Below are 26,534 nucleotides of genomic sequence, written 5' to 3'. Positions count from 1 at the left end.
ATACATTTTTCCCTAGTATTAAAAGCCTATATTAATGTTAATGCCATCCTGTGTAAGTCATAATTTAAGCAATTTGAATTCTGTACCAAGAAGGTAAGGCTTTTGTTTTCCTGCATTAGTTCAAGGATAGCCCTGAAAAAAATAGGCAACAAAGATCATCTGGGTCCTGAAAGATGAGGATGTATGGAAATCAAGTCACTGCATTATTACTTGGAAGAAGGAAAATTGGTATTTTTTTTATTAGAACTTTGAGATGGGTCAAATTGTTTCCTTTAACTGTGTTGTATGACAGTTTCTTTGATAGTGCCAACCTACTTGCTGTACTAAAACTTTGTCTATATGTGCTGTCATGATTTTTGTGCTTCCAATCTTTAATGATCACAGAACTTTCTGATGTAATAGTAATGTATTATTTTTACTGCTAATTGTTCATTCCTGCTGTTCAGAGCATGTGTGTAGATACAAAAATACTCTTAAGATGCTGCAGCACCTGTGAGCACATTTACAACGTAATCTGCAGTAAAAGCACGTTAACAACAAGGATGTCTGAGGCTGGCTGTTCTGAAAAAGTCATAATAAAGATTGTGGCATGGTCTAGTCAAAACAACTGCTATTTTGTGGTTCATCTATCAATAAGTACAATTTAATCATGTATTTATAGTGAACAAAATGTTCTAATGGTAAAACTAATGTGCTAATCATTTGCTACTTGCAGGGCTTGTAATGCAGTGTTTACAGCATTAGACCATTGTCAGGAAGCTGTAGAAATAACCAGTGAAGATCATGTCATTCAGGTAGGGGGGGAAATGTTAACTATTTTATAGAATTTGAAAAGAGGGACCCCAAAGACATCTTGGGTCAGTAGTTCCTGTTCTATATCAATATTTTAGTTTTGTTGCCCATTACAATGTCTTGTGCAATGAACTGCTTAATTTCTGATTGCTGCACACTGATGCCTGCTGAATTTATAAGACTTTTCCTTCTGTAACTTCATTGAAATTATAGTTTTCGGTAATGTTGTTTCTGGTAAAACCTGCATTAATTCTCTTTCTGTGCCTTCTGATAGATTACATATTGCCTTCTCTGACTTGAATAAAATGTTTCACCATTACATAGTATTTTTATATGAGAATCACTGAATTGTAGGGATGTGTGGTTGTGGCTTTAGCATATAACTTTTCACACTTTGATACTTATATATAACTTACTAGTTTTTAAATAAGTTTTTTTTTTAATATTGTCCTAACGTACCTTTGTTTTGGCAGTATGTTAATCCAGCCTTTGAACGGATGATGGGGTACTGCAAGGGAGAACTTATTGGCAAGGAGCTTACTGAACTACCTAAAAGTGATAAAAACTCTGCAGATCTTTTGGACAACATAAACACATTTATTAAAAAAGGAAAAGTAAGAAAATATGACAAACTCTTGTGAAATCACTATAGAGTTCTATTCTGATTTGGTTTTATTGCTGTAGGTTTAAGAACACTAGATGTATTCTTCGTGAGTACACATATAAGACTAGAATTGTGTTTCTCAGATGTCTAAGCACAACACAGACCATGCCACTGACAAGTGACTAAAAGCTTTGCTTTTAGGATCTGACTGAACTCCTGCTGATTTGCTTAAGATCAGTATCAGAATGTTTTCTGTGTTTCTGTTTTGCTTAGAGCCCATGGAGCTTTTCTTAGATGCAATGTAACAGTTTGTCCCTCAGTCAGTCTCTCAGGTGGCTGAATCATCCAACTAAAATGTCTAACTTCTGTCAAACCGCAGAACCTTGCTGACTGCATACTTAAAGCACCAAAATGTATTGGCACCCAGTGGGGTGCCAATTGCTTTCCTAATAACTGCAGTTAGAATGTCTGCAATGCCCTGTGAACTCCTGTCCTTGAGGCGATGGGCCTGGCAATATGTTCCCCTAATACATGCAACACTCTTATCCCATCTCCCCTGGGTTGTAGAAATACCTCTTGCCCTTCCCTGTCTCACGTTCTGCTTCAAGACCTTTGGGGAGTTCTTGAACCTTTGAGTCACGTCCAGCAATGATCTGAGCTTTGTGAGTCACTGTCTGCAGGTCCACCTTGGTTCATTAGCAATACCTACAGGCCACTCCTGCTGTGCTCCTCCTCATTTATATGGGCTGCCCTGCAGCTAGCACTGTCTGCTCAAAGGTATCTTCTACCCATTCTCCAGCTTCATCCAACCCTGCTGCCAGGTAGTTCCCTCCTTAAGATATTTCCTCTTTGAGGTTAGTTGAAGGACATGTTTAGATCAAGGATTTTTGAAGTTTAGTATATATATCGCATGGCAACTGACAACTTCAAAGCTGAATGGTGTTTGGGCTTATTTCTGCTGGTGCCAGAGGATATCGTCTGGATGTGTTGCAGTCACTGCTCCTTATGGTGGCACCTAGCAAAAATGTTTGTCACCTCTTTAAGTAGATGATACCTAAAGTTCCTTGTAAAAATTGTAAAGTTCCTTGTAAAAAATACCTTCTCCCAAGAGGAACACAATTATACTCTCCTTATGTTAGTTTAGGATGTTGCTCTCCATTGGGTGAATAGTTGCTGCTCACTCTCTCTGTTATACTTGAGAGTACATTAATTTTATACAATTTTAGAAAATAAAACTATGAAATAAAAATAATTATTTAGTACATAAGAACTATGCAGTAATAAACAAATATTTGACTGCCAGCTATGTATGCTCAGATGCTGTCTTTGTTTTGTGTGTTTCTTTAGGAATGGCAAGGAGTTTACTATGCAAGAAGGAAATCAGGAGATAGTATCCAGCAGCACGTGAAGATAACACCTGTGGTTGGTCAAGGAGGGTAACTAACTTGTCCAGAACATAATTGCTTTCTGGGTTTTAGGGCCTTCTCTCTGCTTTCTGCATCTGTAAGTTGGACATGAACCTCCATGTATTTAGCAACTGGGAAACCCCCGTGTTTGTGTATGTGCTTGTACGTGTTCCCACCTTCGCAGTTTAGAACAGACACGTTGCCAAATTCTGCTCCCAGATTTGCAGGAGAATTCCTGGACCAACAGAAGTATCAGGTGTCCTGCAACAAAAACCTCAATGTCACGCTGAAGGACTGCTTGTCACCCAGTTGTCTTGCTGGTGTTGGGCTTGGTATCTGTTTTCCTGAGGGCTTAGAGATCTCTCCTTTAGAAAATAGTAACATATCAATTCACTTCTGTCTTTTATGATGTGATGGAGTAACAAGTGATAATTTCTGTTGTTAGGAAAATAAGACACTTTGTGTCCCTCAAAAGACTACATTGTACCAATGAAAACAACAAACAGGTATTGTATTTCTTTCATGTGATAATTTTCATAGCTTTTAGTGAACTGATATTTTTTGGCTTATAAATTTTTCCAAGAAGATGTGACCTATATTGTCAATGAGATTCTCACTGATTGTTGGAGCAAGCAACAAAATTTCAACATTTGTATGCATTAGTCTCTGTTTGTAGGACTCCTGAGGAAGACCATCTTTCATTTTCTGGAGCATGGACCTGACAGTTGAGTCCATGATACGGTGGAGCAATACAGATTACAGTTCAAAGGGAGTTCAGGGCCTGTTTTGTAGGGCTGCTCTTGCCAGTCTGATCTGCTGTACTTACACCAACTAATGATCCGTGCTCAGTGGCCCCAAGGTTTGATAAGTGTGGTACTTTTATGAAGTGCAGCCCTCATGCTGGCCCTGAGGCTTCACACACCTGCCAGAACAGGTGCTGTGGAAGGGTGCAACTCAAGCCACGACCCCAGTAAACCAGCAGCAGTGGCAGAGCTGGGACTCTGCAGTCCAGACACAAATCTACACCAGCTGCCCCTGCAAGAAACCTGGTGGTGTGGGGAGCTGTTTGCTGTCATCTTCTCCTCGCTTCCTCCCTCTGATGGTTGGTGTCTGAGGTAAATGATCGTATCACATACTTTGCTCCAGAAATACTCTAGTAAGTGCCATGTTGAGTAAAGAAGTCTAGAGTTTTGTGAGCAAAGGAATGAAGCCTGTCTTTGGCATGTGGTCTCAAGGGGTGAGACAGAGAGTGGCTGGAAACATTTTAGACCAAGCACATGCTCTGTACATAGGATATGTTTCCATGTCATTTAGGAGAGGGGTTATGTATCTTGTTTTATTTAGAATTTTTTTATGTGCTTTTATCTGTAATGTGGGTAAAGACACTTAGGCATGAAAAGTATTTAGAAAGTCACTAGTATGTCTAGTTGCCCTTTCTTCCATAGAATAATACTGAATATTAACACATTACTGGAAAACCACTACTTCTAAAAGAATTTCATAGGGGGTAGCATTTGACTGTTGAAACCATCCTCCTTGCACAAGTTTTTGTGGAGGTAGGTAGTAACAAATCAAGGAGAACTCTGCATAATTCTTGGAAGAAATTTGCATGTCTATCATTGAAAAATAAGATTCATAGTATTTTATACTGACTTTCATCTTTGAACTAAAACATGTGTTTTAGTATTAGCAGCAAAATATCATTTACAGTCACAGGATATTTCAAAATGCTCAGGCTAGAGTGCAACAGAGTTTTATAAAAGCAGTGATAAAGTTGCATATATTTTTAATTCATTGTTTAAACCTCATAACTGTTGTTTCATTTATAACTGTTTTGATGTTGATTTGCAAGTAAGACATAATCTAACGGCTTTTTCTATATTATACACACAGCTGAAAGACTGGTACAGAAAGGTGTATATATGATACTCTTAATCCAAGATAATAAGTATTACGAACTTGTACTCATATGTAAAAAATAGCAGTAGGAATATAAGAAAAAAGTAATTTTTTTTGTCCTTCTTTGCCCTGTAGATTGCACTGCTTATACCAGTAAGAATCATGCAATCATAGATTGATTTGACTGGAAAGGCACCTTAAAGATCACCTGGTTTCAATCCCCTTGTCACAGGCAGGATCACCTTCCACTAGAATAGGTTGTTCAGAGCCCCACCCAAGCTGGCCTTGAATTTCCAGGGACAGGGCATCCACAGCTCCTCTGGGGAACATGTTCCAGTGTCTCACCACCCTCAGTAAAGAATTTCTTCCTGATAGCTAGTTGAAACTTACTCTCTTTCAGTTTAAAACCATTGCCTCTTGTGCTATCACCATACACCCCTGTAAAATTTTCTTTATTTTCTTGTAGGTCCCTTTAGTAATTGGAAGGTGCTAAGAGACTTCCCATTACCTTCTTTTCTGCAAACGGAACAACCCCAACTCTCTCATCCTTTTCACATAAGAGAGGTGCTACAGCTCTCTGGTCAGTTCTGTGGCCCTTCTCTGGATCTGCTCCTGCAGGTTCATGTCTTATGCTGGAGGCCCCTCCAGTGGTGCTGTGGCCCCTCAGGCAGCTGTGACATTGCAAAGCTGGGTGTCATCAGCCAGCCTGCTGATGGTGCACCTGGTCCCACTGGCTGTGTCCCTGACAGAGATGTGAGTAACCCTGGCCCTAGTGCAGAGCCCCAAGGAGCACCACTCGGCACTCCTCTCCACCCAGACTCCTGGCCACTGGCCACAACTCTTTCAAGCAGGAGCATTCAGGCAATTCCTTACCCACCTGTCAAATCCAGGGCTCTCCACTGTAGAGTCAAGGGCATGCAAGGAAGCATCAAATGCTTTGCACAGGTTCACTTAGATGACATTCCCTTATCCACCCAGGGAAGGAGGCCACCAAATATGTCAGGCATGATTTGCCCTTAGTGAAGCTGTGCTTGTTGTCAGCAATTATCTTCTTATTTTCCATATGCCTTAGCATAATTTCCAGTGGAATCTGCTCCATGGATTGCAGGGCACAGAGGTGAGACTGGCCTGTCATTCCCTTGGTTTTCCTTTTTCTTTTCTAATCTTTAGAAATGACAGTTAAGTAAATTTCTCCATTTCCTGGAAACTTCACTGGACTGCTATGACTTCCCAAATCTGATAGACAGCTGCTTAGCCACTTCCTCCACCAAGTCCTTCAGGACTCACAATGCTGATCAGGTCCTGTGATCTCGTGCACCTTCAAGTTCCTTGGATGTTCCCAAACCTGATCTCTCCTACAATGGGTGGTTTTCATTTTCCCAGTCCCTGCCTTTACCTCCTGTGACTAGGGAAATACATGTAGCTGGAACACTTGCCAGTGAAGACCAAGGCAAAAGAGTCAGAGAGTACCTCAGCCTTCTATGTGTCCCATAGTAACCACATCTCCTGTTTCCTTCCAGAGAGGGACCACATTTTCCCTAATCTTTCTTTAATTCACCAAGGTACCTATAGAAGCTTTTCTTGCTGTCCTTTATGTCCCTGGCCAGATTTAATTCTATCAGGCTTTAGCTTTCCTAACATGATCCCTGGCTCGTCAAAAATTCTCTGTATTATTCCCAGGCTACCAGTCCTTGTTTCCATGCTCTGTAGGCATCCTTCTTTTGTTTGAGTTTGTCAGCAAGTTCATTGTTCATCCACACAGGCCTTCTGGCATTTTTCTGACTTCTCTTTGTTGTGAAGCATCATTCCTGAACTTGGAAGAGGTGATCCTTGAATATTAACCAGGTTTCTTGGGCCCATCTTCCCTCCAGGGCCTTATTCCATGGCACTCTACCAAGCAGGTTCCTGAAGAGGCCCAAGTCTGTTCTCCTGAGGTCCATGGTAGTGAGTTTACTGTGTGCCCTCATCAATGCCCCGAGGAGGATCTTATACTCCTTCATGATTGCTGCAGCCCATGCTGCCCTTGAACTTCATGTGCCCCATAAGCCTCTCCTTATTAGTGAGAAAAAGGGAAATTAGGAAACAAGGACTTGTGTCCACAGCAACATTCATCTTCTCCTGTACTGCTGGAAAGTATCATCCATTCCTGTCTTTTTAATACTGGTTCATGAGAAGCTACTAATAAATTAAGCACTATAGACCTGGAAGATTTACACATTTGGTGATCCCAGGGAATATGGCCTTCAAAAGGTTCTCCACAGATACAGAGGTCTGCCACAAATGTTAAAGACCGCAGCCTAACAGAAAGTATGGTCTGTGGAGATTTTAGGTCCCTTGAGAAAAAAATAAGGTGTGTTTGATAGAACTATGCAATTGTTGTTTCACTTCTGTCACAGAAATATCTCATGCCTGTAGGAGATCCTGGACAATGCAGTTTTCCTAATATCCATGCTTTAATATTTGCAGCAGTAGAACTTTTCCTTAGAGTAAAAAAATTGGGCTCCTTTTCAAGCTACAGATAAATCTTTATTGAAGGATAAAAAGAAATCAAATTAAATATATACTTAAGTTACAGAGCAGTAAAAGTTGTCATAGTTAAAATTTTGATGTCAAATGTCTAATGTTTCACTAAATCAATATAATTTTAAACATCTTGATCTCAGCATTCAGACAGTATATGTTGATTTCAAAACATCCTTACATCATTACACCATTACACATTTCCACCTTAAAAAGTATATGTGTTTTTTACCAACATCCTCTGTAAGGGATATCAGAGACCTTCTCAATTTCCATGCCAGATTTATCACACAGAAACACTCAGCATGTTAAATTTATGCATGGAAAAAAAATACCTAAAAGAGCATTAAGCATTCTTACAGTGAAGATTTATGAATGAGGATTGACTTTCATGTGACTATTCCCGTGTGCTGAGCCTAGGTAATTATTAATGCTGCCATTGTCAATTTGAGACCTGGCAGGATAGAGTCCAGTGTTTTCACATTCATAAATTTACAAGAGAGGTGTTGTTTCTTTCAAGAACATATTGACCCAAGATTAACTGTGTAACTGCCCTCATAACTTACCTTACATGGCTCTTTCAGGACATGCCTGCAGAAGGGGAAGAGAAGTATTCAGGACAGAAACGTGGTTTATTTTTTTAGTAAAGCACTTGGAGGACTGTGCCTATGTTTCTGCCAGTTGTGCAGTAGAAAGAGATATATCCATTGCCTTTGAAAGAAGCTCCAGGATGAGGCCAGAACAAGCAGTTCAGATGCCTTTTGTCACTGTACCATATTTGATGAGATTTCCTTAACCTTACTCTGTTTGGATGAGTTTATTTCTCTTGAGAGTTTCTACATGGCTACAAGAAAGGTGTTCAAACTTTTGAAATTTTTTCGGATGAAGAGTCAGTTCTTACACTCCCCTGAACAAGAATTATATGGAGCACGAGCAAAGGGTTTCCCTTTCTTGTTTTTTTTTTAAATTCGTTACAAAAAGCCATGCCTGAATTTTGAAAGAAGGCAATTTCCATTTTCTTCTCTTCTCCTTTCACCCTCTGTCTCTCCCCCCCACAGCAGAAAGGAAGAAACCAAAGGTGTGCAAGAATGACAGAATTACAGAAAAGAGAATTTGTGTCATTCTTTTCCTTTCTTTCCTGAATAATCCCCATGAGGACCTTGCAGCATGCACAGTCACAAACTGATAGAGACCAGTAAAAGCACACAAGTACAACCTTGTCATACTCTCCTTTTAACTGACAGGTTGCAACCATGGATTTCATGCTTCCATGTAATCTAGTGCTTTACTACAGGCAGATGGTGGATTTGGTCAGAGCAACCAGTCACCATATGATAGTAATGGACTCCTAAATATTATGTGTACTGAATAATTTGTAATTACAGTGTCAAGCACTGACAATTATTCATCTGAAGTAAGAGGGTATGTGTATCTTCTCTAGTGACTGCAGTAAAAAAGTAAGCATTATTCCTAGTAAGCATTATTTCTAGTCTTTCTCTGTGACTCCGTTAGCTATACTTATATACATCACACACCAATTTTCAAGACTTGAGGAACTGCCATTTCTGGTCTGCTTTCCTATCAACAGCAAAACACTTTCTTGTAATCACATAACAAAGGAAAGGGGTGAGGTGATTAGCAGGTATTAAACTGTCATGAACTGGACAGTACTTTTGTTTTTGAGAAGAATGAAAAAGCAGAGGAACATTTAATCTGTGTTACTGCAGACCAAGCAATAGCTGTAAATTTTAATATATGGAAATATCCTATCTAAATTCTAAGAAAGCTTGAAATCTACTGTTGGAGATACCTAAAATGTTTCAGAAGAACAAAGAATTAAGATTTCATGCTTAATTATTCATTCATGAGAATGATTAAAAACTACTTGAAAATAAAGGTCTGATGAACAACAACTACCTCTACCCCTTATTTCCTGGAGAACAGTTTTTAAAACTGAGTTTTTTGAAGTCCAGTTTATCAGTTATCCATGAAAGGATGCATTCAAAATTAGCTTCAATAGTTTTAAGAAAAATATGTTTAAAGGACAAAAAATAATGTTGTAGGTTTTATTTTATTCTTTCAGGTTCATATGCAATTTGCACTTAAAACACTACCTAAATGAGTATCAGTTCTCTTGTAAACACAAGCATGAAACAGGAATTCAGTACATAAAAGCACTTGTATCTGTGATTTTCTGCAGGACCTATCTGTTTGCTTTCATATTATTTCTCTACATCTAATTACACCTGAAGAAGAGTTTTTGCCAAACAATTTTTTTAGATAGCTGAATGGAAAATGCTGAATATGGACAGTGTTGAATGCAGCCTGTTTAAAGTTTTTTGTATTCTTTTTTCTTACATATATATTTTACTCTTATCTCCAGCTCTCCAAGAGTCACCGTGAGGATAAGTACACTGGAGACAATTCCCAGTCAGGTTAGAGTATTACCCTTTACCTCTACATTCCTCTGTGCTGGGGGCTGTGTCAGGGTTCTCTGCTGGAATGAATTGTTGTGTCTTCCCCCTGTCCGGTCAGTGGTCAGAGCTGATGGCCAAGGACAGATGCCAGCTGCCTCTGATACTACACCATGAATTGGACTTGTAATCATCTATAAATGAGTCTCCTGTGCAGACCTCTTGCTGTGCATTTGAAGTTCAGTGTTTGATCCTGTGGCTGGTGTACCTTGGCACCTCTTTGTGTTTGAAATGTGGAATGTGCTGATTTGTGCCAGCACACCTGCCACAGTGTGTCCAAGTTTAGGACCTGTGAGCAGGCCATTGGTTTGGCCCCAGCACAGGCTAAGACAGTTGTCTCTGAGGTGTCCAGGCCTGAGCAACTCAGTTCCAGTCAGCACAGAGTTGCTACAGGATGTCTGCAACCCTTGTCTTGTGTCTTAGGTAGGTGTACTTACTCACAGACAGCGCACTCCAGCCCTCCTTGAGTTTTGCAGAGAGGTTTTGACTAGAAGTGTGGAGCATGAGGGAATAATTCCTTCCTCCAATGCTATGTAGGGTTTGGAATACCCCTTTTCCCTGAAGAAGGAAGTACGTAAGGCCAGTTTTAAGCTTGTGACTCTAGTGGTCTCAGCCAGACTCATGTCTTATAATTATGAGTGAAAAGGTTCTCATGCCATGTTACCTTCTGGCACCTGACACCTTTCCTGCTATGAAAGGTAAGACAATGTTGCTGTTCAGTTTCAGGCAGCTTCTGGTTTTCACATGGGAGGAGGATGTAACATATTAAGAGCATGGGACATGACTGCTTGACATCCCATGCTCTTTCAAGGAGCCCAAGAATACATACAAACGTCTGAGAGCTTTGTGATGCCAAATAGCAATGGGCAGGGGGAAGAAAAGACAATATTAAATTGGCTGTCCTCGTTCCCATTACTGCTGCCAGAACTGATCCACAGTATATTAGACCATTTGCTCCTGTATCCCTGCAACAAAAGCAGATTTTCTTCTTGCTGTTTCTGTCCTGCAAACAGGAAGGTGAGGAAGCCCATTAATTAAGCAGGACACTTGTTACTAACATATTTATATTAGCTTGCTAATGTTTTCAGTTTGCTCATTATTGTGACAGATTTCAGCAAGACTGGGAAGCCCCATGCTATGACACCACATTGATGACAACATTGCAGTGAAAGTAGGCAGTCTCAGAGCATGTGATGTAGTTTATCCTTCCCTGCAGTCCATGGCTGTGCTCCAAGAATAACATTTCAGAGCCATGGGCATATACCGATATGTGACGAGCATAGAAGAGTAATCCGTGTGTATCATGCTGTTTGCAGTGGTGTGAAATTTGTAACAACCTGGATGATAAGAGTTTCTGCTCACCAGGTAAAGAAAAAAATTTTACGTAGGCATTTAAATATTTACAGATGAAACCACAGTACGGCAGAGAGTAGCTTTTACGCACCTGTGACTCTTTGGGTGGCACTAGGAAAGTATTTGACTTGCTAGTTGGTATTTAACACAAGGAGAGTTGTTTTGTCAGCTATAGCCACTCATAGCTATGTTTATGTGTAAATGCTTGCTCCCACTGAAGTGCCTTATGATAAAGTCATCCAAACGTTAGTGAAAGAATAAATAAAATTATTTAACATGCATTAGCTATGCCCTGCTCTTAGGTGTCAACAGAGGAAAATGCTTTCCATTTCTCCAGTTCAGACTACAACAAAGAAGACCCAAACTGTCTGTGGTAGAAAAAAAGAATTAAGACAGAAACTATTTCAGTAATTTAGGATGGATGAATTTTTAATTCTGGAGAATTGTATGTTAACATTTTATTTTGCTAAAGAGAGGCTGCATACATCCTGTCTTGTGACATTATAATGAAAATTCATCTTTATGTTAAGAATATCAAAATCATACTTTTGACTCTTCAAATGCTTTTATTAGCTTTTGAAGGCCTGCTAGGGTCTCTGATCCTTGAGTGGCATTTCAGATACCTTGAGAATAGGTACTATCACCACTTTCCACTCTTGGAAACAGCATAGTTGCTGTTTTAAAACATAAGGGAGAGTGCAGACTTTAATGTATTGTAGAAAAATGAAATTTTACCAGATTTATTGTTTTTTAAACTCCTTCCTGTCATTTCATCCAGCTTTTGAATTTGACTGGATGTGATAATTTCTCTGGCTTTAGCAAACAGCCGTTTCAAGAATAAGTTTATTGCGTAACTAATATTCAGAAGAACTAAATGGATTGTTTAAGAATTTTCAGCACATTAGATTTTCCTTAAACACAGGGTGCAAATATTTATTGCAAATAAAAGGAAAAGCTGTCGGAGTCTGAACTATGCTTTGGCTTTAAGTGTAGAGTAAGATGAGACTCTTCTCAATTGGCTAAAGTTTTAGGCAGTTAAACTCAGGCTTGTTCAGTGGTCAGAGCAGAGCAAAAAGAACACACACAAGGGGTTCAGCCCACCTGCCTGAGACATCTCTCCTGAAGCAGAATCTCTGAAAACCTTACATGGTGGCAGCCTGCAAGACTGCTGCTTTTAGGGAGCTAAAGTTAGGTGAAGCAAGACTTCTGTTCCATAAGGCATCTTGACTTCCTTGCAAAAGACCCTGCCAGGTGACTTGAGACAAGTTGCTTTAAATTGATAGACACCAAGTTCCTTGTTCTGATGTGCAGAAATTGCAGTATTTCCCCCAGTTGTGTGAGATTGTTAAAATCACTTAATTAAATTTCCAAAATTCTAGATGGATATTTTGTAGAGGCTTTACTTGATACATTTTTAAAGCTTTTGTTTTGTACTTACAGAATCTGGTTCTTACACGTGCAAGAACAGAAGGAAAGACTCAGTTGATGTTAAGTCAATAACATCTCAAAGTAGTGATGGTAAGAAAGCAAACTGTATGTACAATACTGTAAATATACATGAATATATATTTATAAATAAATAAAGAACAGACTTGGCTTGGGCAATAAAACTGCAGAACAAAAGAATAACCAGACAGATTCACAGCTGGTTAAACAGAGATTACTCCATTTTTTTTATAACTCCTGTAAAATTTCTTTCTGATTTGCAAAGCAGTATCCCAGCATAAGTACCAGCATTGCTTACAATGCATGACAGTCCTGGATGCCTTCACAGGGAGGAGGAGTGACTGTGCCAAGGGACAGAAGCAGCTTATTAAAAGAGTGTGTGGTGAAGCATTAATGCCACCTCTCTTAGAAAACTGCAGTTTGTGCTCCTAAACACATATTTCGGTTTATTCATGTTTAACATGAAGGAGCCTATTGCTGCTGGTTACTTGAGAGCAGTACTTCTGACCCCATTTGTGACTGCTTACTGGGGTGGAACAATGGTGGAGGGGATTTCTTTCTGCCCCTGTGTGTAGCGAGAGAAGCACTGCTTGTGGGGAGCAGGAAGGGTTTTCTTTAGAGCAACCATACCACCAAGATGAGGGACACACACAGACTTAAAGGAGAAGCCATGTCTGACAGAGATGCATTGCATCAAAGGGCAGGAAGTGTAAGTACAACTCCATTCCGAAGTGAAGGATGGATGGAAAATCTGACAGCAAAAATGAGGGGTGGCTGCCAAGGAGGCAGACAACAGTACAAGAAATGAAACAATGAAGAACTTGCAGCGGGAAAGATACAGGAGAAATGGAACACAAGGCTGTATTTCATTGTGCTGTGCCCCAGCCTTCTGCACTCTTTAAATGCTGTCATCTGATTCACACTCTATGGCTCTTTAATGGCAGCTCCAAGTTTACAGACCCGACGCTACTCCTCAATGGCACGGATTCATTCTATGACAATAGAAGCTCCTATCACAAAGGTGAGTCCTGAGCACTGACTTTTCCACAAACTCTAGAGTTTCGAGTTGCACTCATAGGAAGTATGTAGTTTCTGGAAAGACAGAGGCTTCCTGCAGTTTGTATTTAACAGAGTAATATAAGTAATTTGTTTTTATTAGCACTTTCTACATTTCATCATGGCATTCCAAATGCTAGTCATAAGGAAGAATATTAAGGAGAGAAGAATGCCCTGCTACATGCATGGCTTCTGGCAGGAAGGGGACACTGCTCTGTTGGGTCATGTGTGAGTAGGAGGATGTTCTTCCAGTCTCACCTTTGCTCTCACTATTGATATTTATAAGATACCCTGCAGAAGAGGGAGCATCTGCACCATCTTCTGTCTCCCCCAGTTTCTGCAACCTTTCTTCACTCTGCTGCACAAATTGTGTGTCACAATTGGCTGTCACAAATCAGCTGCACAGTCACTTGTAACACACCAGGGTGTCAGGTATCTTCCACTTTCAAATAATTTTTTCCTCTCTCCCTATCTTTTCTTGCTATCATCAAGCTTGCTCTTCCCAGCACCACTGTGACTGTAAGAGCAACTGGCTTCTTTCCTTTTCCTAATCCTCAGTCATGCCCACCGGGAGGCTTGTAGTGGCTGTGCAGCAGCCTCTGGCTCCTGGAGAAGACAGCACTGGGACTTTCTTCCCTTCATTCTTGGCAGAGCCAGGAGCAGTCACTGCTGTATTTCCAGATTGTGGCTGAGGCACAGTGTGGGTTTCAAAGAGCCATCCTCTTCTCCTACAGTCCAGTACCTTCTGCTCTCTGCCTTTGACTTCTACAAGAATATCATGGTATAATATCAGCATATCCGAGTCACATCCATGAGTTTGTTTGGATTTTCCTTCAGGGATTGAATAATTTGTTTCAGAGCAGACCTGGATATGCTGAAGTACCAGGACATTGCTGGTTTTTGGTCCACTCACTGGTAACTATTTCACACCGTTCTACTTCCACTTCCCAGGAGTTTGCCAGTTAAAAATAGCAGACGGATACCAGGAAATCTGAGCACAAATTTACATTTTCAGAGTTGTACTTCAAGGGTTGTGGGGAGTTACATTGCATTTGATGAGAATTAGCATAATCGAGACAAGAATAAAAATTTTGTAATAAGAAAAAGGTGCCATTCACTTTTCTTTGCCTGCCTCCTTAATCTGCCTTCAGGTTATTAACATAATTAACGCTGCCCAGGAAAACAGCCCGATCACAGTAGCAGAGGCGTTGGACAGAGTTCTGGAAATCCTGCGGACAACAGAACTTTATTCCCCTCAGTTAGGTACCAAAGATGAAGATCCTCACACAAGTGATCTTGTTGGAGGTCTGATGAACGTGAGTAAAATTAGTAAAGACAAAACTGCTGGATCAGTGTCCTACATCACAATTCACTGCTTCGCTGTGCTAAAATTTCCCAAGCAATGGGAAGGGAACTTGTAATTCATCACCATTTCAGTTAAGCATTTTGGCCTCTTTACTAGCAGTACTGCAAGATGTAGTAAGCTATGGCCACATTTCAGTCCACTGTGCACATTCATCCTCAGATACCGGTGAATAGACTTGCCACCAGAAACTATATCCAATCTCTCAGAAGATACTGAAGGAGATACTTTATAGAAACTCTAGAAGCTTATATGGGATTAGAGGGATTGCTCTATAGTTAGTCCAGTGTATCATTGAGGTTGCTTTAATCAAGCTCTAATTTTGGTCCTGCAGCAGCAGGAAGAGACAAACTATCAAAATTTTGTCATGGATTTACTCATTTTTAATAGACACTGAGCTAATCCCCATCAAAATAATATAAAGAAAATGAAAAATAAATTATAATGACTGATTTGAATGATGGAGGTGCCAATGAGAGGGTCAAGGTGGGCAATACACTGTGTATTTAATATCTTTTCTGGAGATCTCATACCAGTGTTCCAGGGATCCTTTCATGTTTTTTTTTGAAAGACCCTAAAACCAGGATTATGCTATAGTGCTGCAATAAGAGCACTGCTTTTAGTACCCAGGAATAGTACCTAAAATGCATGTGGTGTTTTTGAAACTAGTGATACAAAAAAACTAAGATAAACTGGCTTTCTTTTTCAGGATGGCTTGAGAAGACTGTCTGGAAATGAGTATGTGTTTTCTAAGAGTAAGCCACCATTTTAAACTTCCCTTTGCACGTGTGACTTCTTTTGTTAGTACTGCTAACATACAGCTTCAGGCTAATTTGCAGTGGAATATATGTCTGTGGAAATGGCTGTCTAAATGACTGCAGCAGAAGTGCCAGGCTGCCTCAAATTTGGTGTTGAAACAGGCTCAAACAATTAAAATAATGCATTTCAAAATGTTAGCAAAAAACCAAATTGTCACTCAAAGAAATGTCCACTGATCTGGTTTATGTTCAAATGCTCTGTAATAAACCTTTCTATTATAGGCATTTACAGACTTTTTCATGTAAGGAAAAAAAGTTGTTTTTCTTGAAAAAGAGTTGCTTTCTAAATGGAATTCTGAAGAGGGGCTGTGGTAGTGTAGAGGGAATAACCTAGAAATGTGTTAATTCCCAAATTCCATTTCAACAGATACGAACCTGAGCCATACTCACCTTCCAGTGCCAAACACCATCAATGATGTTCCACCCTGTATTGCACAGCTCCTAGATAACGAGGAAAGTTGGGACTTCAATATTTTTGAGTTGGAGGCTGTTACAAATAAAAGGTATTGGACTCCTTTCCCTGGGTGCCCAGAGAAATTTTGTTGAGGAGCTGTAGCTCTGGAAAAAACGCAGCAAGACACAGCAAATCTGTGAGAGCTGTCTTGCTTGACACAGATCCACTCTGTCCCAGTGACACTGTTCAATGTAGTCTGATGTTGCCACATGCCAGATGCCCTCCAGATGGCCCTTTTTCTTGCTCATGTGCAAATGGTCCTGCTGGAAAAAGCAAACCTCTCCCCTTCCTCACCTAAATCATCCCACAATTTGGGAAGATCTAAGGCAACTGCAGCTTTTGATTATAGGGATAAAAAAATGGGATGGAGGATAAACCAGTGATAGGATCAACAACTAGGATTTTGAAGCTTATAATGAAAACAGACGTCAGTAGTTTTGAGGTCATGCAGACCGCAAAAATAAGCACGTCATCCAGACAGAAAAGTTGCTTTCATTCCAAGATGCAAAGAATCAAACAGACTACCCGTTCTTATGTACTCTCTTTGCATAAAATAGCCATTTTGGAAAATTGCATTTGCCTGGTTTTAATCTGCAGATGTTGGGGTTTGGTTATGCCTTTCTCAGCTCACAGGCTCTGTAGGACATCTTGCAGGAGGGAAAAATGTAACTGATGAATAGGACTCTCTCACAGGCAACACAGAGTAAAAGACAACCCAGAGTGGATTTGGATTTAAGAATCAAACAGAGTAGAGGTTGTACTCTGTTTACTGTTTCACACATGGGATTCCCAGCATTGTACAAACACCCATACCCACACCCACAGAGCACTTTACAATTGAAATTTGACCTCTTTTTTGGCTTAGGACTTTTTAGCCTTTGGCATGTGCTCATGTCATTCATGCTCAAAGTCTGCTTTTTCTCCTCAGGAAAAAAATTAATGGAATTTTGTTTGATTGACAGATACACAAAATAAACACAAAAAAAAAGGGTTTTAAGATGTTTTTTCTGAAGCCACAGGAATTCTTGAAACTCTAATGGAATAGTACAATTTCTGCAAAACATTAAAATAATGTCTGAAAGGATGATAGATGCAATCACTTGTAACCTTGGCCCAGCTTTTTAGAGGTGATAGATATGCAACTTAAAAACTTAAACTTTACCCACCCCTCTTAAAAGTCTTGGTTTCTTTGTTCAATGCATCACTTTTAGAACACCACAAGTTCCTATTTTACAGCAGTGCTTTTTTCTTCTTTTGTTTTTCAGGCCATTAGTGTATTTGGGCTTAAAAGTTTTTGCCCGTTTTGGGGTCTCTGAGTTTTTAAACTGTTCAGAAGCAACACTGCGGGCATGGCTGCAGGTCATTGAAGCCAACTACCATTCCTCCAACTCATACCACAACTCCACACATGCGGCAGATGTCCTGCATGCTACTGCCTTCTTTCTCGGGAAGGAGAGAGTTAAGGTAGAGCCATCACCTAGGAGTTCTTTGGGTTAGGATTTCAGCGTGTTTGGCATTTTATGTGTGTCATCCAGAAGACAGATGTTTAAATAATGGTCCTGGCTTCATAAACTCTCTCTGTCCTTGAAGTCTTCCTGTGATGCAAGCAGGCCCACACAGTTTCTCTAAAGTCTGTTTATACAAATTTACATTTTTAAATAGCAATGATGGAGGTGGGGAGGGAACCTGGCTCTTTTCTTTCTCATGTTAACTGGCTGTAGGTAATAGCTCTTAATAAAGCTTCGCAAAAGCTTTGCAACAGCTTTGCTTTGGAGAGGAAGGTGTGAGTTATTCTTCCTGGTACTCAGCTACAGGACATGTGGACATGTGAGAAAGATTCAAGGCTGTGCCAGGGGAGGTTCAGAGTAGACATTAGGAAACATTTATTTACTAAGTGGTTAAATACTGGAACAGGCTTCCCAGAGAGGTGGCTAATGCCCCGCACCTGTCAGTGCTTAAGCAGCATTTGGACAATGGCCATAATAACATGCTTTAACTTTTGTTCAGTCCTGAAGTGGTCAGGCAGTTTGGCCAATGATCATGTAGGTTACTTCCAAGTGAAACAATCTATCCTATCCTGTGCTAAAACATAAAGTGTGTGAAGTAGAGTCAATAAAGATACATTCAGGCAAGCATACAAAGTGGAAGGAAACCACTAGGTCATCTATCCAGTGAAGAGTTCTATGCAAAGATACTGCTCAGGTGACAGCAGTGTAAAAAGCTTCATTAAAGAAAGCATATTTGGATAAGGGTAGGAGTGGAAATTTTGTGGGAGGTAATCTGTAGGCACAGTGAATGGAAAATGACTGCAAGGAGGTAGCTTGCGTGCTTAAGTTTACATTTGTGTAATTGTGGGTACCTGGAAGTTATCAGAAAATATTTATTGTAATTTTGTGCCACATTGTAATTTTTCTCTCTTCCTATAGGGAAGTCTGGACCATCTAGATGAGGTAGCTGCATTAATTGCTGCCACCATTCATGATGTAGACCATCCTGGACGGACCAACTCTTTCCTGTGCAATGCAGGCAGTGAATTAGCTGTCCTTTACAATGACACAGCTGTATTAGAGAGTCATCACACAGCACTGGCATTTCAGCTTACAACAAAAGACAGCAAATACAACATTTTCAAGAATATTGATAGGTGTGTCTGCTGGACAAGGGCAGTGTCCATGTGTGGACTGCTTATTTGGCAGTTTGGGGCAAATTGAGAGTGTACCTTCTAAACAAGAATGCATAGTTTAAATACAGATAATAAAATTTAACCTCTTCTGGAATCCTATATAGACATGATTTATAAAAAGGTTTTCATCTCCCCCTCACCAGCTCTGTCTTCCAACTTGTAATTATTGGAAGCTTAGAGAGATGTTTAATAATCTTTTATGCATTCCATTAACTTGGTCCAGTTAACAGCCTCAAGGCTGCATCTTTGCTCACTGCCTTTTCCTTGAAGGAGCCTGGGCACTACCTTTTTGGGATATGTTTTACACAACAGCAGCTAGATGCTGCTTGTTGTGTCTGCACAAGGTTCTATGCATCCCTTGTAGCATTATTGTGTAAGTATTGTGTAGTAGCATTACTACATTCATGTGGAATTGAAATGGTGGTGGCAGAGGACATGAAACTCTGGGAGAGCTGGAAGCTCCCTGTGGTTGGCTGGGCATGCAAGTAGCCCAGGTGTTCCCACTGCATGACTCCAGCTTTTATAGGGACAAGGTGAGAGAGAAAGAGCTCTGAAAGGGAAAGAGCCTGACCCCAAAGAGATAATTGAAAAACCTGAGATTTGTGTTCCAAGCTAACACTAACATCCAGCAGAACATACATGGATACATTGGTGCCATTCCTGGAGAAGTTATCTTAGTCTTACAGCATTATGAAACTGAGATGTAAATTGTTGCTGACTTCTCAGGATTTTCATTAGGTAAAAATAACAGAGCAGGGGGGAACTTGGAGAGGCATGATCTTGTACATTCCTCCATCCTTAGACTGTTCCTAACTCTGAAGGTGCCAGCTTGTGGCTGAGTCCCTGAGCAGTGTTTTGTAGCACTATGTGGGTAGGGATAAGGAAAGGGCAGAGCTCTGTCTGGCAAGTTCATGAGCAAGAACTCTTTTTCTTTCCTAGAAATCGCTACCGGACATTGCGACAGGTCATTATTGATATGGTTTTGGCAACAGAGATGACAAAGCACTTTGAGCATGTGAACAAATTTGTGAACAGTATCAACAAGCCTATGGCATCTGAGGAGAGCAGCCCACACGTAAGTGCTTGCAGGACTTTATGCCTTCAGGCATTTCAGTGAGGTTCTTTCCAGACAACCTTAAGTATCATTTTCATTCACTTTGCATTAATTTGCATTATGGCAATGCCCAAATGACACAAATGGATTTGTGGCCTCACATAGCAAAGTGTGAAAAAATATGCTTTTTCTCTTTTCTGCTCTTAGTTCATTTAAACACTTCATTTTATAAGCCTTATGTTAAAAGCTATCTTGTATTCAGGAAATATATGAGTGGATGTTGTTTCACATGGAAAATTCTGTGCAGGTTGGCACCTGTTCCTATGGTCCTGTCCCCAAACAGTGGGATTTGTCTGAGCCTAGGGATGTAACTGAAGAACCTCCTGAACAGTTTTGTCTCTGTGTAATCTGGAGCCTTCAAGCCCTGAGGAATAACGTCCTGAGACCTCTCCATTCCAAATTGTACCAAGAGATGTCCAGGCCTTTTTGCATAACAGTTACAACTCTCATGCTCCACCAGGGTTTATTTAATTAGCTGTCTCTGAGTTTCCCATCCCCTCCTTACCTTCCCTTAGTGCCTCTCAAGGCTGAGCACCTAAGACCTGACCAGGTTCTCCAGGGCACCTGGAGAAAGACTATCTGAGGAAACTATCTGTTAGCTGAGGAAAGACTATCTTAATGCACCTTAGTGAATATAATGCTTTGTTCAAAACATGAAAAAAAAAAGTCAGACAAAACTGAAGGTCAGCAATGCTAAAACCAAATAGAACTATCTTTTGTTAGCTATCCAAAATAGGACTTTGTACTGTAGACTGTTGTGGGTACCGTTTACAACTTTAAAGACAGCATTCTGGCATCTGAAATTACCTGCTTCTAGGGACTGCTAAGCTCCACTCTCCCACAACATGAGCTGGAAACCACTGCTGCTGAACTTATCTCACAATAAACGTGAAGGACAGAACCACTTGTGCTACAGACTTCTTCTTTTCCCTCAGTATTAGGTTGTTCTGTTCTTTACTGTTAGCTGTGGCTCTTTCTGGTTTTGGTCTTGAACAGCAGTTAAGATACAGACAGATCTTGATACTTGACAGATACTTGACAGATCTTTGCTGGGCTACCCATGCTGAAAAAGGATTAACTGCTAAACATAAAGTTAGAAGATTAATGCCTGAATTGGCAAAAGTCACAGCAAAATAGTTCCCCGTAAGCCACAAAGATATTTAGTTGTGGTGGCAAAAAGTACTTACATTCAGTTTTTGACTCAAGAGTTGAATTTAGCAGTGAAGGGAGGCCAAAACCCCACAAATATATTATTTTGAGAATAGCATTAATGTGAGCAGAGGTGGAGGCCTTTCATTAGTCCATAATTTACCTGTGCCTTTCTAAACTGCCCAAGACCCAGAATATGATGCCATAGCAGACTGGGAACAATACCTTGTCGCCACCACCTGGTCTCCAGAGCAGTCAGTAAGAAGTTTGGTATTTTACTGTCTAGCAAGCAGAGAATTTCTGCAGTCAATCTGCTGCTCCTGTGATTTCCTACTGTTAATCTCATAGATTATGTAGGATTTCACCCTCACCAGGAACTGAGATCAAAGATTATTCCAGGTTGAAGGTTCAAAATCTGAGACAAAGAAAGCAGTTCCACTTGGAAACATTCTGGAACTGAATGTCAGAGACCTGCTTTTCTGTGTGTAAAAGAAATAGTTGTGACAGTTAATTCAGCCCCCTGTGCCTGCCTCAGTATTCTCATTTAGGAATAAAAATCTAACTCCAGAAACTCCCCTAAGTGAAGCAGTCCCCTACCATCACCATCCCTACATTTAAACATTCAGAAGTGAGGATTGTTTGTGAGCTTACAGTTGGTGAATGCATCCCCTCTCATGAGATGCGTCCTCTATCAAGGGATGCATCCCCAAGAGGACCAGGCTGGAATGCAAAGGTAACATCCTACCTGATAAAGAGCCTGTGGCACTTTATTTCACAAACTTTGATACTAATTTTGAGAATGACCACAACTGTAGTATGTATTTGGATTATCATTACTTACTTAGCAAGGCAGCAGTTCTCAGACATCACCTTCTTCTCCATGTTCTTGGTGCTCTGCATGAAACTGTAAGGCAGTAGACTGGGTGCCTGCTTAGTGCCTAAGTCTGGTAGAGCTGATAATGATGCCCTCGGTCCTGCTAGCAGGGCATGGCCCCTATAACTAACTCTCCTTTACAGAATGAAGGCAGCAACACTGAATGCACAACCAACATAAAGAATTTTCCAGACAACCAGACACTGATCAAGCGCATGATGATTAAATGTGCAGATGTAGCAAATCCATGTCGCCCCCTAGAGCTGTGTATCGAATGGGCAGGTAGGATTTCAGAGGAGTACTTTGCACAGGTATGTATATTTTTATGACTTAACTATTACATTATATAAAGAAGTGCACATTGGCTGATCTGCTGTTCCACATAGGATCTGCCTATAGTGTCACCACAAAGTCCAGATGTATGTTTTTTGTTTGCAGTCAGAACTGGCCCCTCAATTTCATGCAGAAGAATTCACTCCAAGCAGTTTGCTAGTTTGCTTATCATGAAGCTTGTTGTCCAGAAGGGTGGAAAGGAGGTTTTACACTTTCACGATCTGACCAAAATGATTTGATTAGTCCTATTCAAGTAAATTGGCTGAAATTCAAGATGGTCAGCACTCTAGCTTCTTGTCCCAATACCTTCCCAGAAGATCAATGCCTCAGCTGAACTATTGGGATTGCCCTTTCTCTTCTAAAGTGGAACCTGAACTACTATCACAGTAGGCAGAAAAGTAGTGCAGGCATGTGGGCAGTGTAAATACTTATCACATGGGATGTGTCCAGACAGTACTGGAAGCTCATCTTTCTTTCTTCACATTCAATTTTTCTGCCAGAAATGCAACCAGCTTCCTGAAACACTCTTTTACCTCTTTAATTAACAACTGATAAAATCTTAGCTTTTATTTCCCAGTAATGGTGTGGAAATAACAGCTATGAGTGGAGAGGAAAAAAAGTGGGCAGGCCTACCCTTCATATTCGCACAGTGTGACAGTTACTCCTGAAAGAAAATTGTAGCTACTACCTGAAACATGTCTGAATTTCATTTTAATCATAGTGACTAAATTTTGTCATGTCCTAAGAAAGATCAAAGATCACTTATATCTCCCTAGCAGTCAAGGTATCATAAATTAGTTTTAAATTGCCCAAATTAAGCACTAGCCTGCTTGCAGCAATGTGAGATTGAGAGAGTTGTTCTCCTGTTTATTCACCTCTGCTAATTTTGGAGACTGCTCTGCTGCCAATTCCTGTTTTAAATGTTGCCTGTGCTACTTAAAAGGGGATGTTTTCCAAATTACATTCTAAGAAACTGCTGAGGTGATCTGATCCTCCACCACAGTGGGTGCAAGAAAACCAGGCCTCTTCCAGTTGGGGACAGAGTTAAAGGGCATACCTATACTTTCATTCACCTGATAACATGATACAAGCAGAGGAAGTAGCACCAGCAACAATCTCTTCTTACTTAAAAGACAAATGGTTTGTAACACCCACTGCAGATGTGGAAAAATGAGAGATCAAACCTGTTCTCTGCTAAAGGACTCTACAGCTCCATTTTCCATATGTTTACCTGGTGTACCCTAATCACCAGATTACAGCATTCTGTCCTGTTGGAGCTAAGTGCAATCACAGGACTGCAGTAAAGAAGAGTACTTGTGAAAGGGAAGAGATGTTGATTTCAGTTCCTGTTCCAGACAAAATAACACACATGAAACTAAGGTTCTAAGGCTTGTCTCAAATCTCCTATTGCAATTAATCTAATTCCTTGACCCCTGCTATTCCAGCACAGAAGTCAGCAAAGCTCTACTTGCTAACTGGAGTTTTGTCTTCTTAGACTGATGAAGAGAAGAGACAGGGCCTGCCTGTTGTAATGCCAGTATTTGATAGAAACACCTGCAGCATCCCCAAGTCCCAGATTTCCTTCATTGATTATTTTATAACAGATATGTTTGATGCATGGGATGGTAAGTACTGATTTTTCTTCTTTCCTCTGACACAGAGATTCAGAGATTCCTACAGTCCAAAATTACTAATATCAAGGTGGCCTTGCATCCACTTTTTTCAGAGGCTGTACCTATATATAAGCAGTACAACACAAGATATTGTGCAATCATGACACTGAAGTCTGTTTCACTGCACACAATGAAGCTGTGCACTTACCAGGCAATCTATGTAGAGAAGGAGTAATGGCTTATAATTAAGCTTTTTTTAATCTATGTGTTTTTTTTCCTTTAGCACTGTATTTCTTCTGAGTTGCAGATTTTAAGACCACCAATGGCTGCATGTTAGCATAATTTAATGAAGTCACCATGCATTTGGAAAGGGATTTTCTTGAAAGAGAATCACACACACACAAAAAAATCTTTCCCCTCTTAGTATTACTTTAAGGAATTGGAAGAACAAAAGAGAGTAGGAGAATGCAAATTTCAGATCAGGCTGGGCTGTTCTTCTACCCATTCTATAAACATGGTAAAACTCTTTTTCCTATTCTTTCAGCATTTGCACATCTGCCAGTTTTGATGCAACACTTGGCTAATAACTACAAACACTGGAAAACACTGGATGATTTGAAGTGCAAGAGTCTCAGGCTCCCATCAGAAAACAACAACTGATACTCAGTCAAGAAAACCAGACCTCTTGCTCTACCAGTTTCACTGTGAATCACTTACAAAAACTCTTGGCTACAAAGGGGATTAATGTTGCTTTTCCAGTGAAATTAAGACTGCATGACAAGAAGGAAATATTTTACTCATTTTTAAGCTTCTATGAATTCTACAGAAAAATGTTTTTAGAGGCTATATAAACCACAGATGACTAAGTGCTCTTCAGAAAAAATATTTTGTGGCAGAAAATGTACTTCTAAAACTAGTTTCTAATACTGAATATGCACTTGCTGAATCTTGTAGTTGATACAACTGTATTCACTAACACTTCACACAACTGTTTTTCAGAGAGGGGGGTAATCTAGTCACCAAGAGAGTAAGAACAGCCTAACAAATAAGGACAGAAACTTGCCACTTATCTAGCATAAATTTGTTCCAATTCTGTCAATGTTCTTCAGCTCTGTGAACCATACTTCTAAAGAGAACATGCACAGCAAAACAAGTAAATTTTAGTAAATTAGATACATAAAAAACCCAAACATGACACCTTTTAAAACACCTTCTTAATACAGAGACTCTCTCAGAGCACCACCCGTTCTTTCTTTTCTATATAAAATCTTGGTAGGAGTCAATGTTCTCTAAAACTGATCATATAATACAGGAAAATAAGCATGTTCTGTCTAGGCAGTGCCATCCACATGGTTCCCTGCCATCTTGCAGATATTATCACAAAAGTTTTCATCAAATTTTACACAAAAAACTACTGTGGCACTTGATCACCATACTTTTTTATAAAAACGGTGTTTGTAAACATGGTCATCAATTTATTAAACTGATCTAAATTTTATGTCAAGCTCATTTATTGTGCTACTTCTAGGATGAACCTATCACTTTTTAAAAGAAGTTTCCAGGCTATAATTTATAAAAGCATTATAATTTGTACTGCTTTATCTTCCTAATAAAATGCTGATTGGTTTTGTGATGTAAGAAATATGTATATCAGTTGGAAATCAAATATAGTTCTTCATTAGTTCCAAGATATGAAATTTATGCTAAGGCTTTTAAAGCACAAATGTGTATTTTTGTACATCTCATTTTAATCACATGCAGAACATGAGTTTAAATTTTAGACTATTCTCAGACTATTCAGTAAATAAATACTGGCAGAACTGCTGATTTTTAACACTGTGCACTCCAGGCTGCAAGCAAGACTGTCAAAGCTGTGGCTGCAGTTAAAGAAGCAGTCCACCTACCCTGTGCTGTATCAAAAATCAAACTGGGTAAAAGAAAAGGGGAAAAAAAGCAAACAGCATAGATTGCTATGGAAGAATAGTGACAATGCTGTTTATTGCAGGTAGCTTACATATGTGCCAACCTTTTTTGTATGTTTTGTACGAAGTTCTGAAACAAAAGGCAACATTCATAAAATGTATGTGCAGAAGAATGTATAGAAGCTATATTTTTGTTAGAATTGTAACAGATCCTTACTTTTGTCATAGCCAAGGCAGGTTGCTGTGTATTAAAATGCCGCATTGTGTATATTTGAAGAATGGTGTTTCTGGTGAAGCATGGTTATTCATTCTTTCCTATTATCTATGGCAACATTCTTCAGTGGATTTTTATTCAGAGACCTTGAACCTCTTTTTTAATACTGTATACTGTTTGCTTTTGCCATTTCTTTATTTAGAACTAGTGCTCTTAGTGGTTGTACCTTAACTATTCTGAACTGAACATTCACTGCAGCTTGCATTAGAAGAAAGAATTTCCCAAGATCTAAGCTTTGTTAATTTAATTTGTTAAATATAGCAACGTTGTAAGACCATATCCATGTAAAACATTTAATTCATAATTTTTGTCAAACTTCTGTCACACAGACCAAAATGTCAACAGTGGAAGGCATCAAAAAAATAAAGTTCTACTTGTGAACCAGAA

The 26,534-nt window shown here is 39.8% G+C and overlaps 1 protein-coding gene across 2 annotated transcripts in view; it reads left to right on the top strand.

Moving 5' to 3' along the window:
• Positions 1-26,534, top strand: part of PDE8B (phosphodiesterase 8B) — a 71,056-nt gene extending 44,522 nt beyond the window's left edge. For both annotated transcript variants that reach the window (XM_036403786.2, XM_036403785.2), the window contains exons 7-22: positions 716-794; positions 1,266-1,406; positions 2,744-2,832; positions 3,248-3,308; positions 9,605-9,656; positions 12,489-12,566; positions 13,439-13,515; positions 14,702-14,866; positions 15,623-15,668; positions 16,099-16,234; positions 17,451-17,649; positions 18,612-18,829; positions 19,808-19,943; positions 22,149-22,316; positions 23,834-23,963; positions 24,496-26,534. In XM_036403786.2, the coding sequence (XP_036259679.1) occupies positions 716-794; positions 1,266-1,406; positions 2,744-2,832; positions 3,248-3,308; positions 9,605-9,656; positions 12,489-12,566; positions 13,439-13,515; positions 14,702-14,866; positions 15,623-15,668; positions 16,099-16,234; positions 17,451-17,649; positions 18,612-18,829; positions 19,808-19,943; positions 22,149-22,316; positions 23,834-23,963; positions 24,496-24,611 (1,891 nt within the window). In that variant the 3' untranslated portion in view covers positions 24,612-26,534. The remainder of the gene's footprint in view (positions 1-715; positions 795-1,265; positions 1,407-2,743; positions 2,833-3,247; positions 3,309-9,604; positions 9,657-12,488; positions 12,567-13,438; positions 13,516-14,701; positions 14,867-15,622; positions 15,669-16,098; positions 16,235-17,450; positions 17,650-18,611; positions 18,830-19,807; positions 19,944-22,148; positions 22,317-23,833; positions 23,964-24,495) is intronic.

Source organism: Molothrus ater, chromosome Z (genome assembly GCF_012460135.2).
Source record: "Molothrus ater isolate BHLD 08-10-18 breed brown headed cowbird chromosome Z, BPBGC_Mater_1.1, whole genome shotgun sequence".
Lineage (NCBI taxonomy): Eukaryota > Metazoa > Chordata > Aves > Passeriformes > Icteridae > Molothrus > Molothrus ater.
The sequence above is the reverse complement of the archived record's forward strand: the minus strand, read 5'-3'. Positions and strand labels throughout refer to the sequence as shown.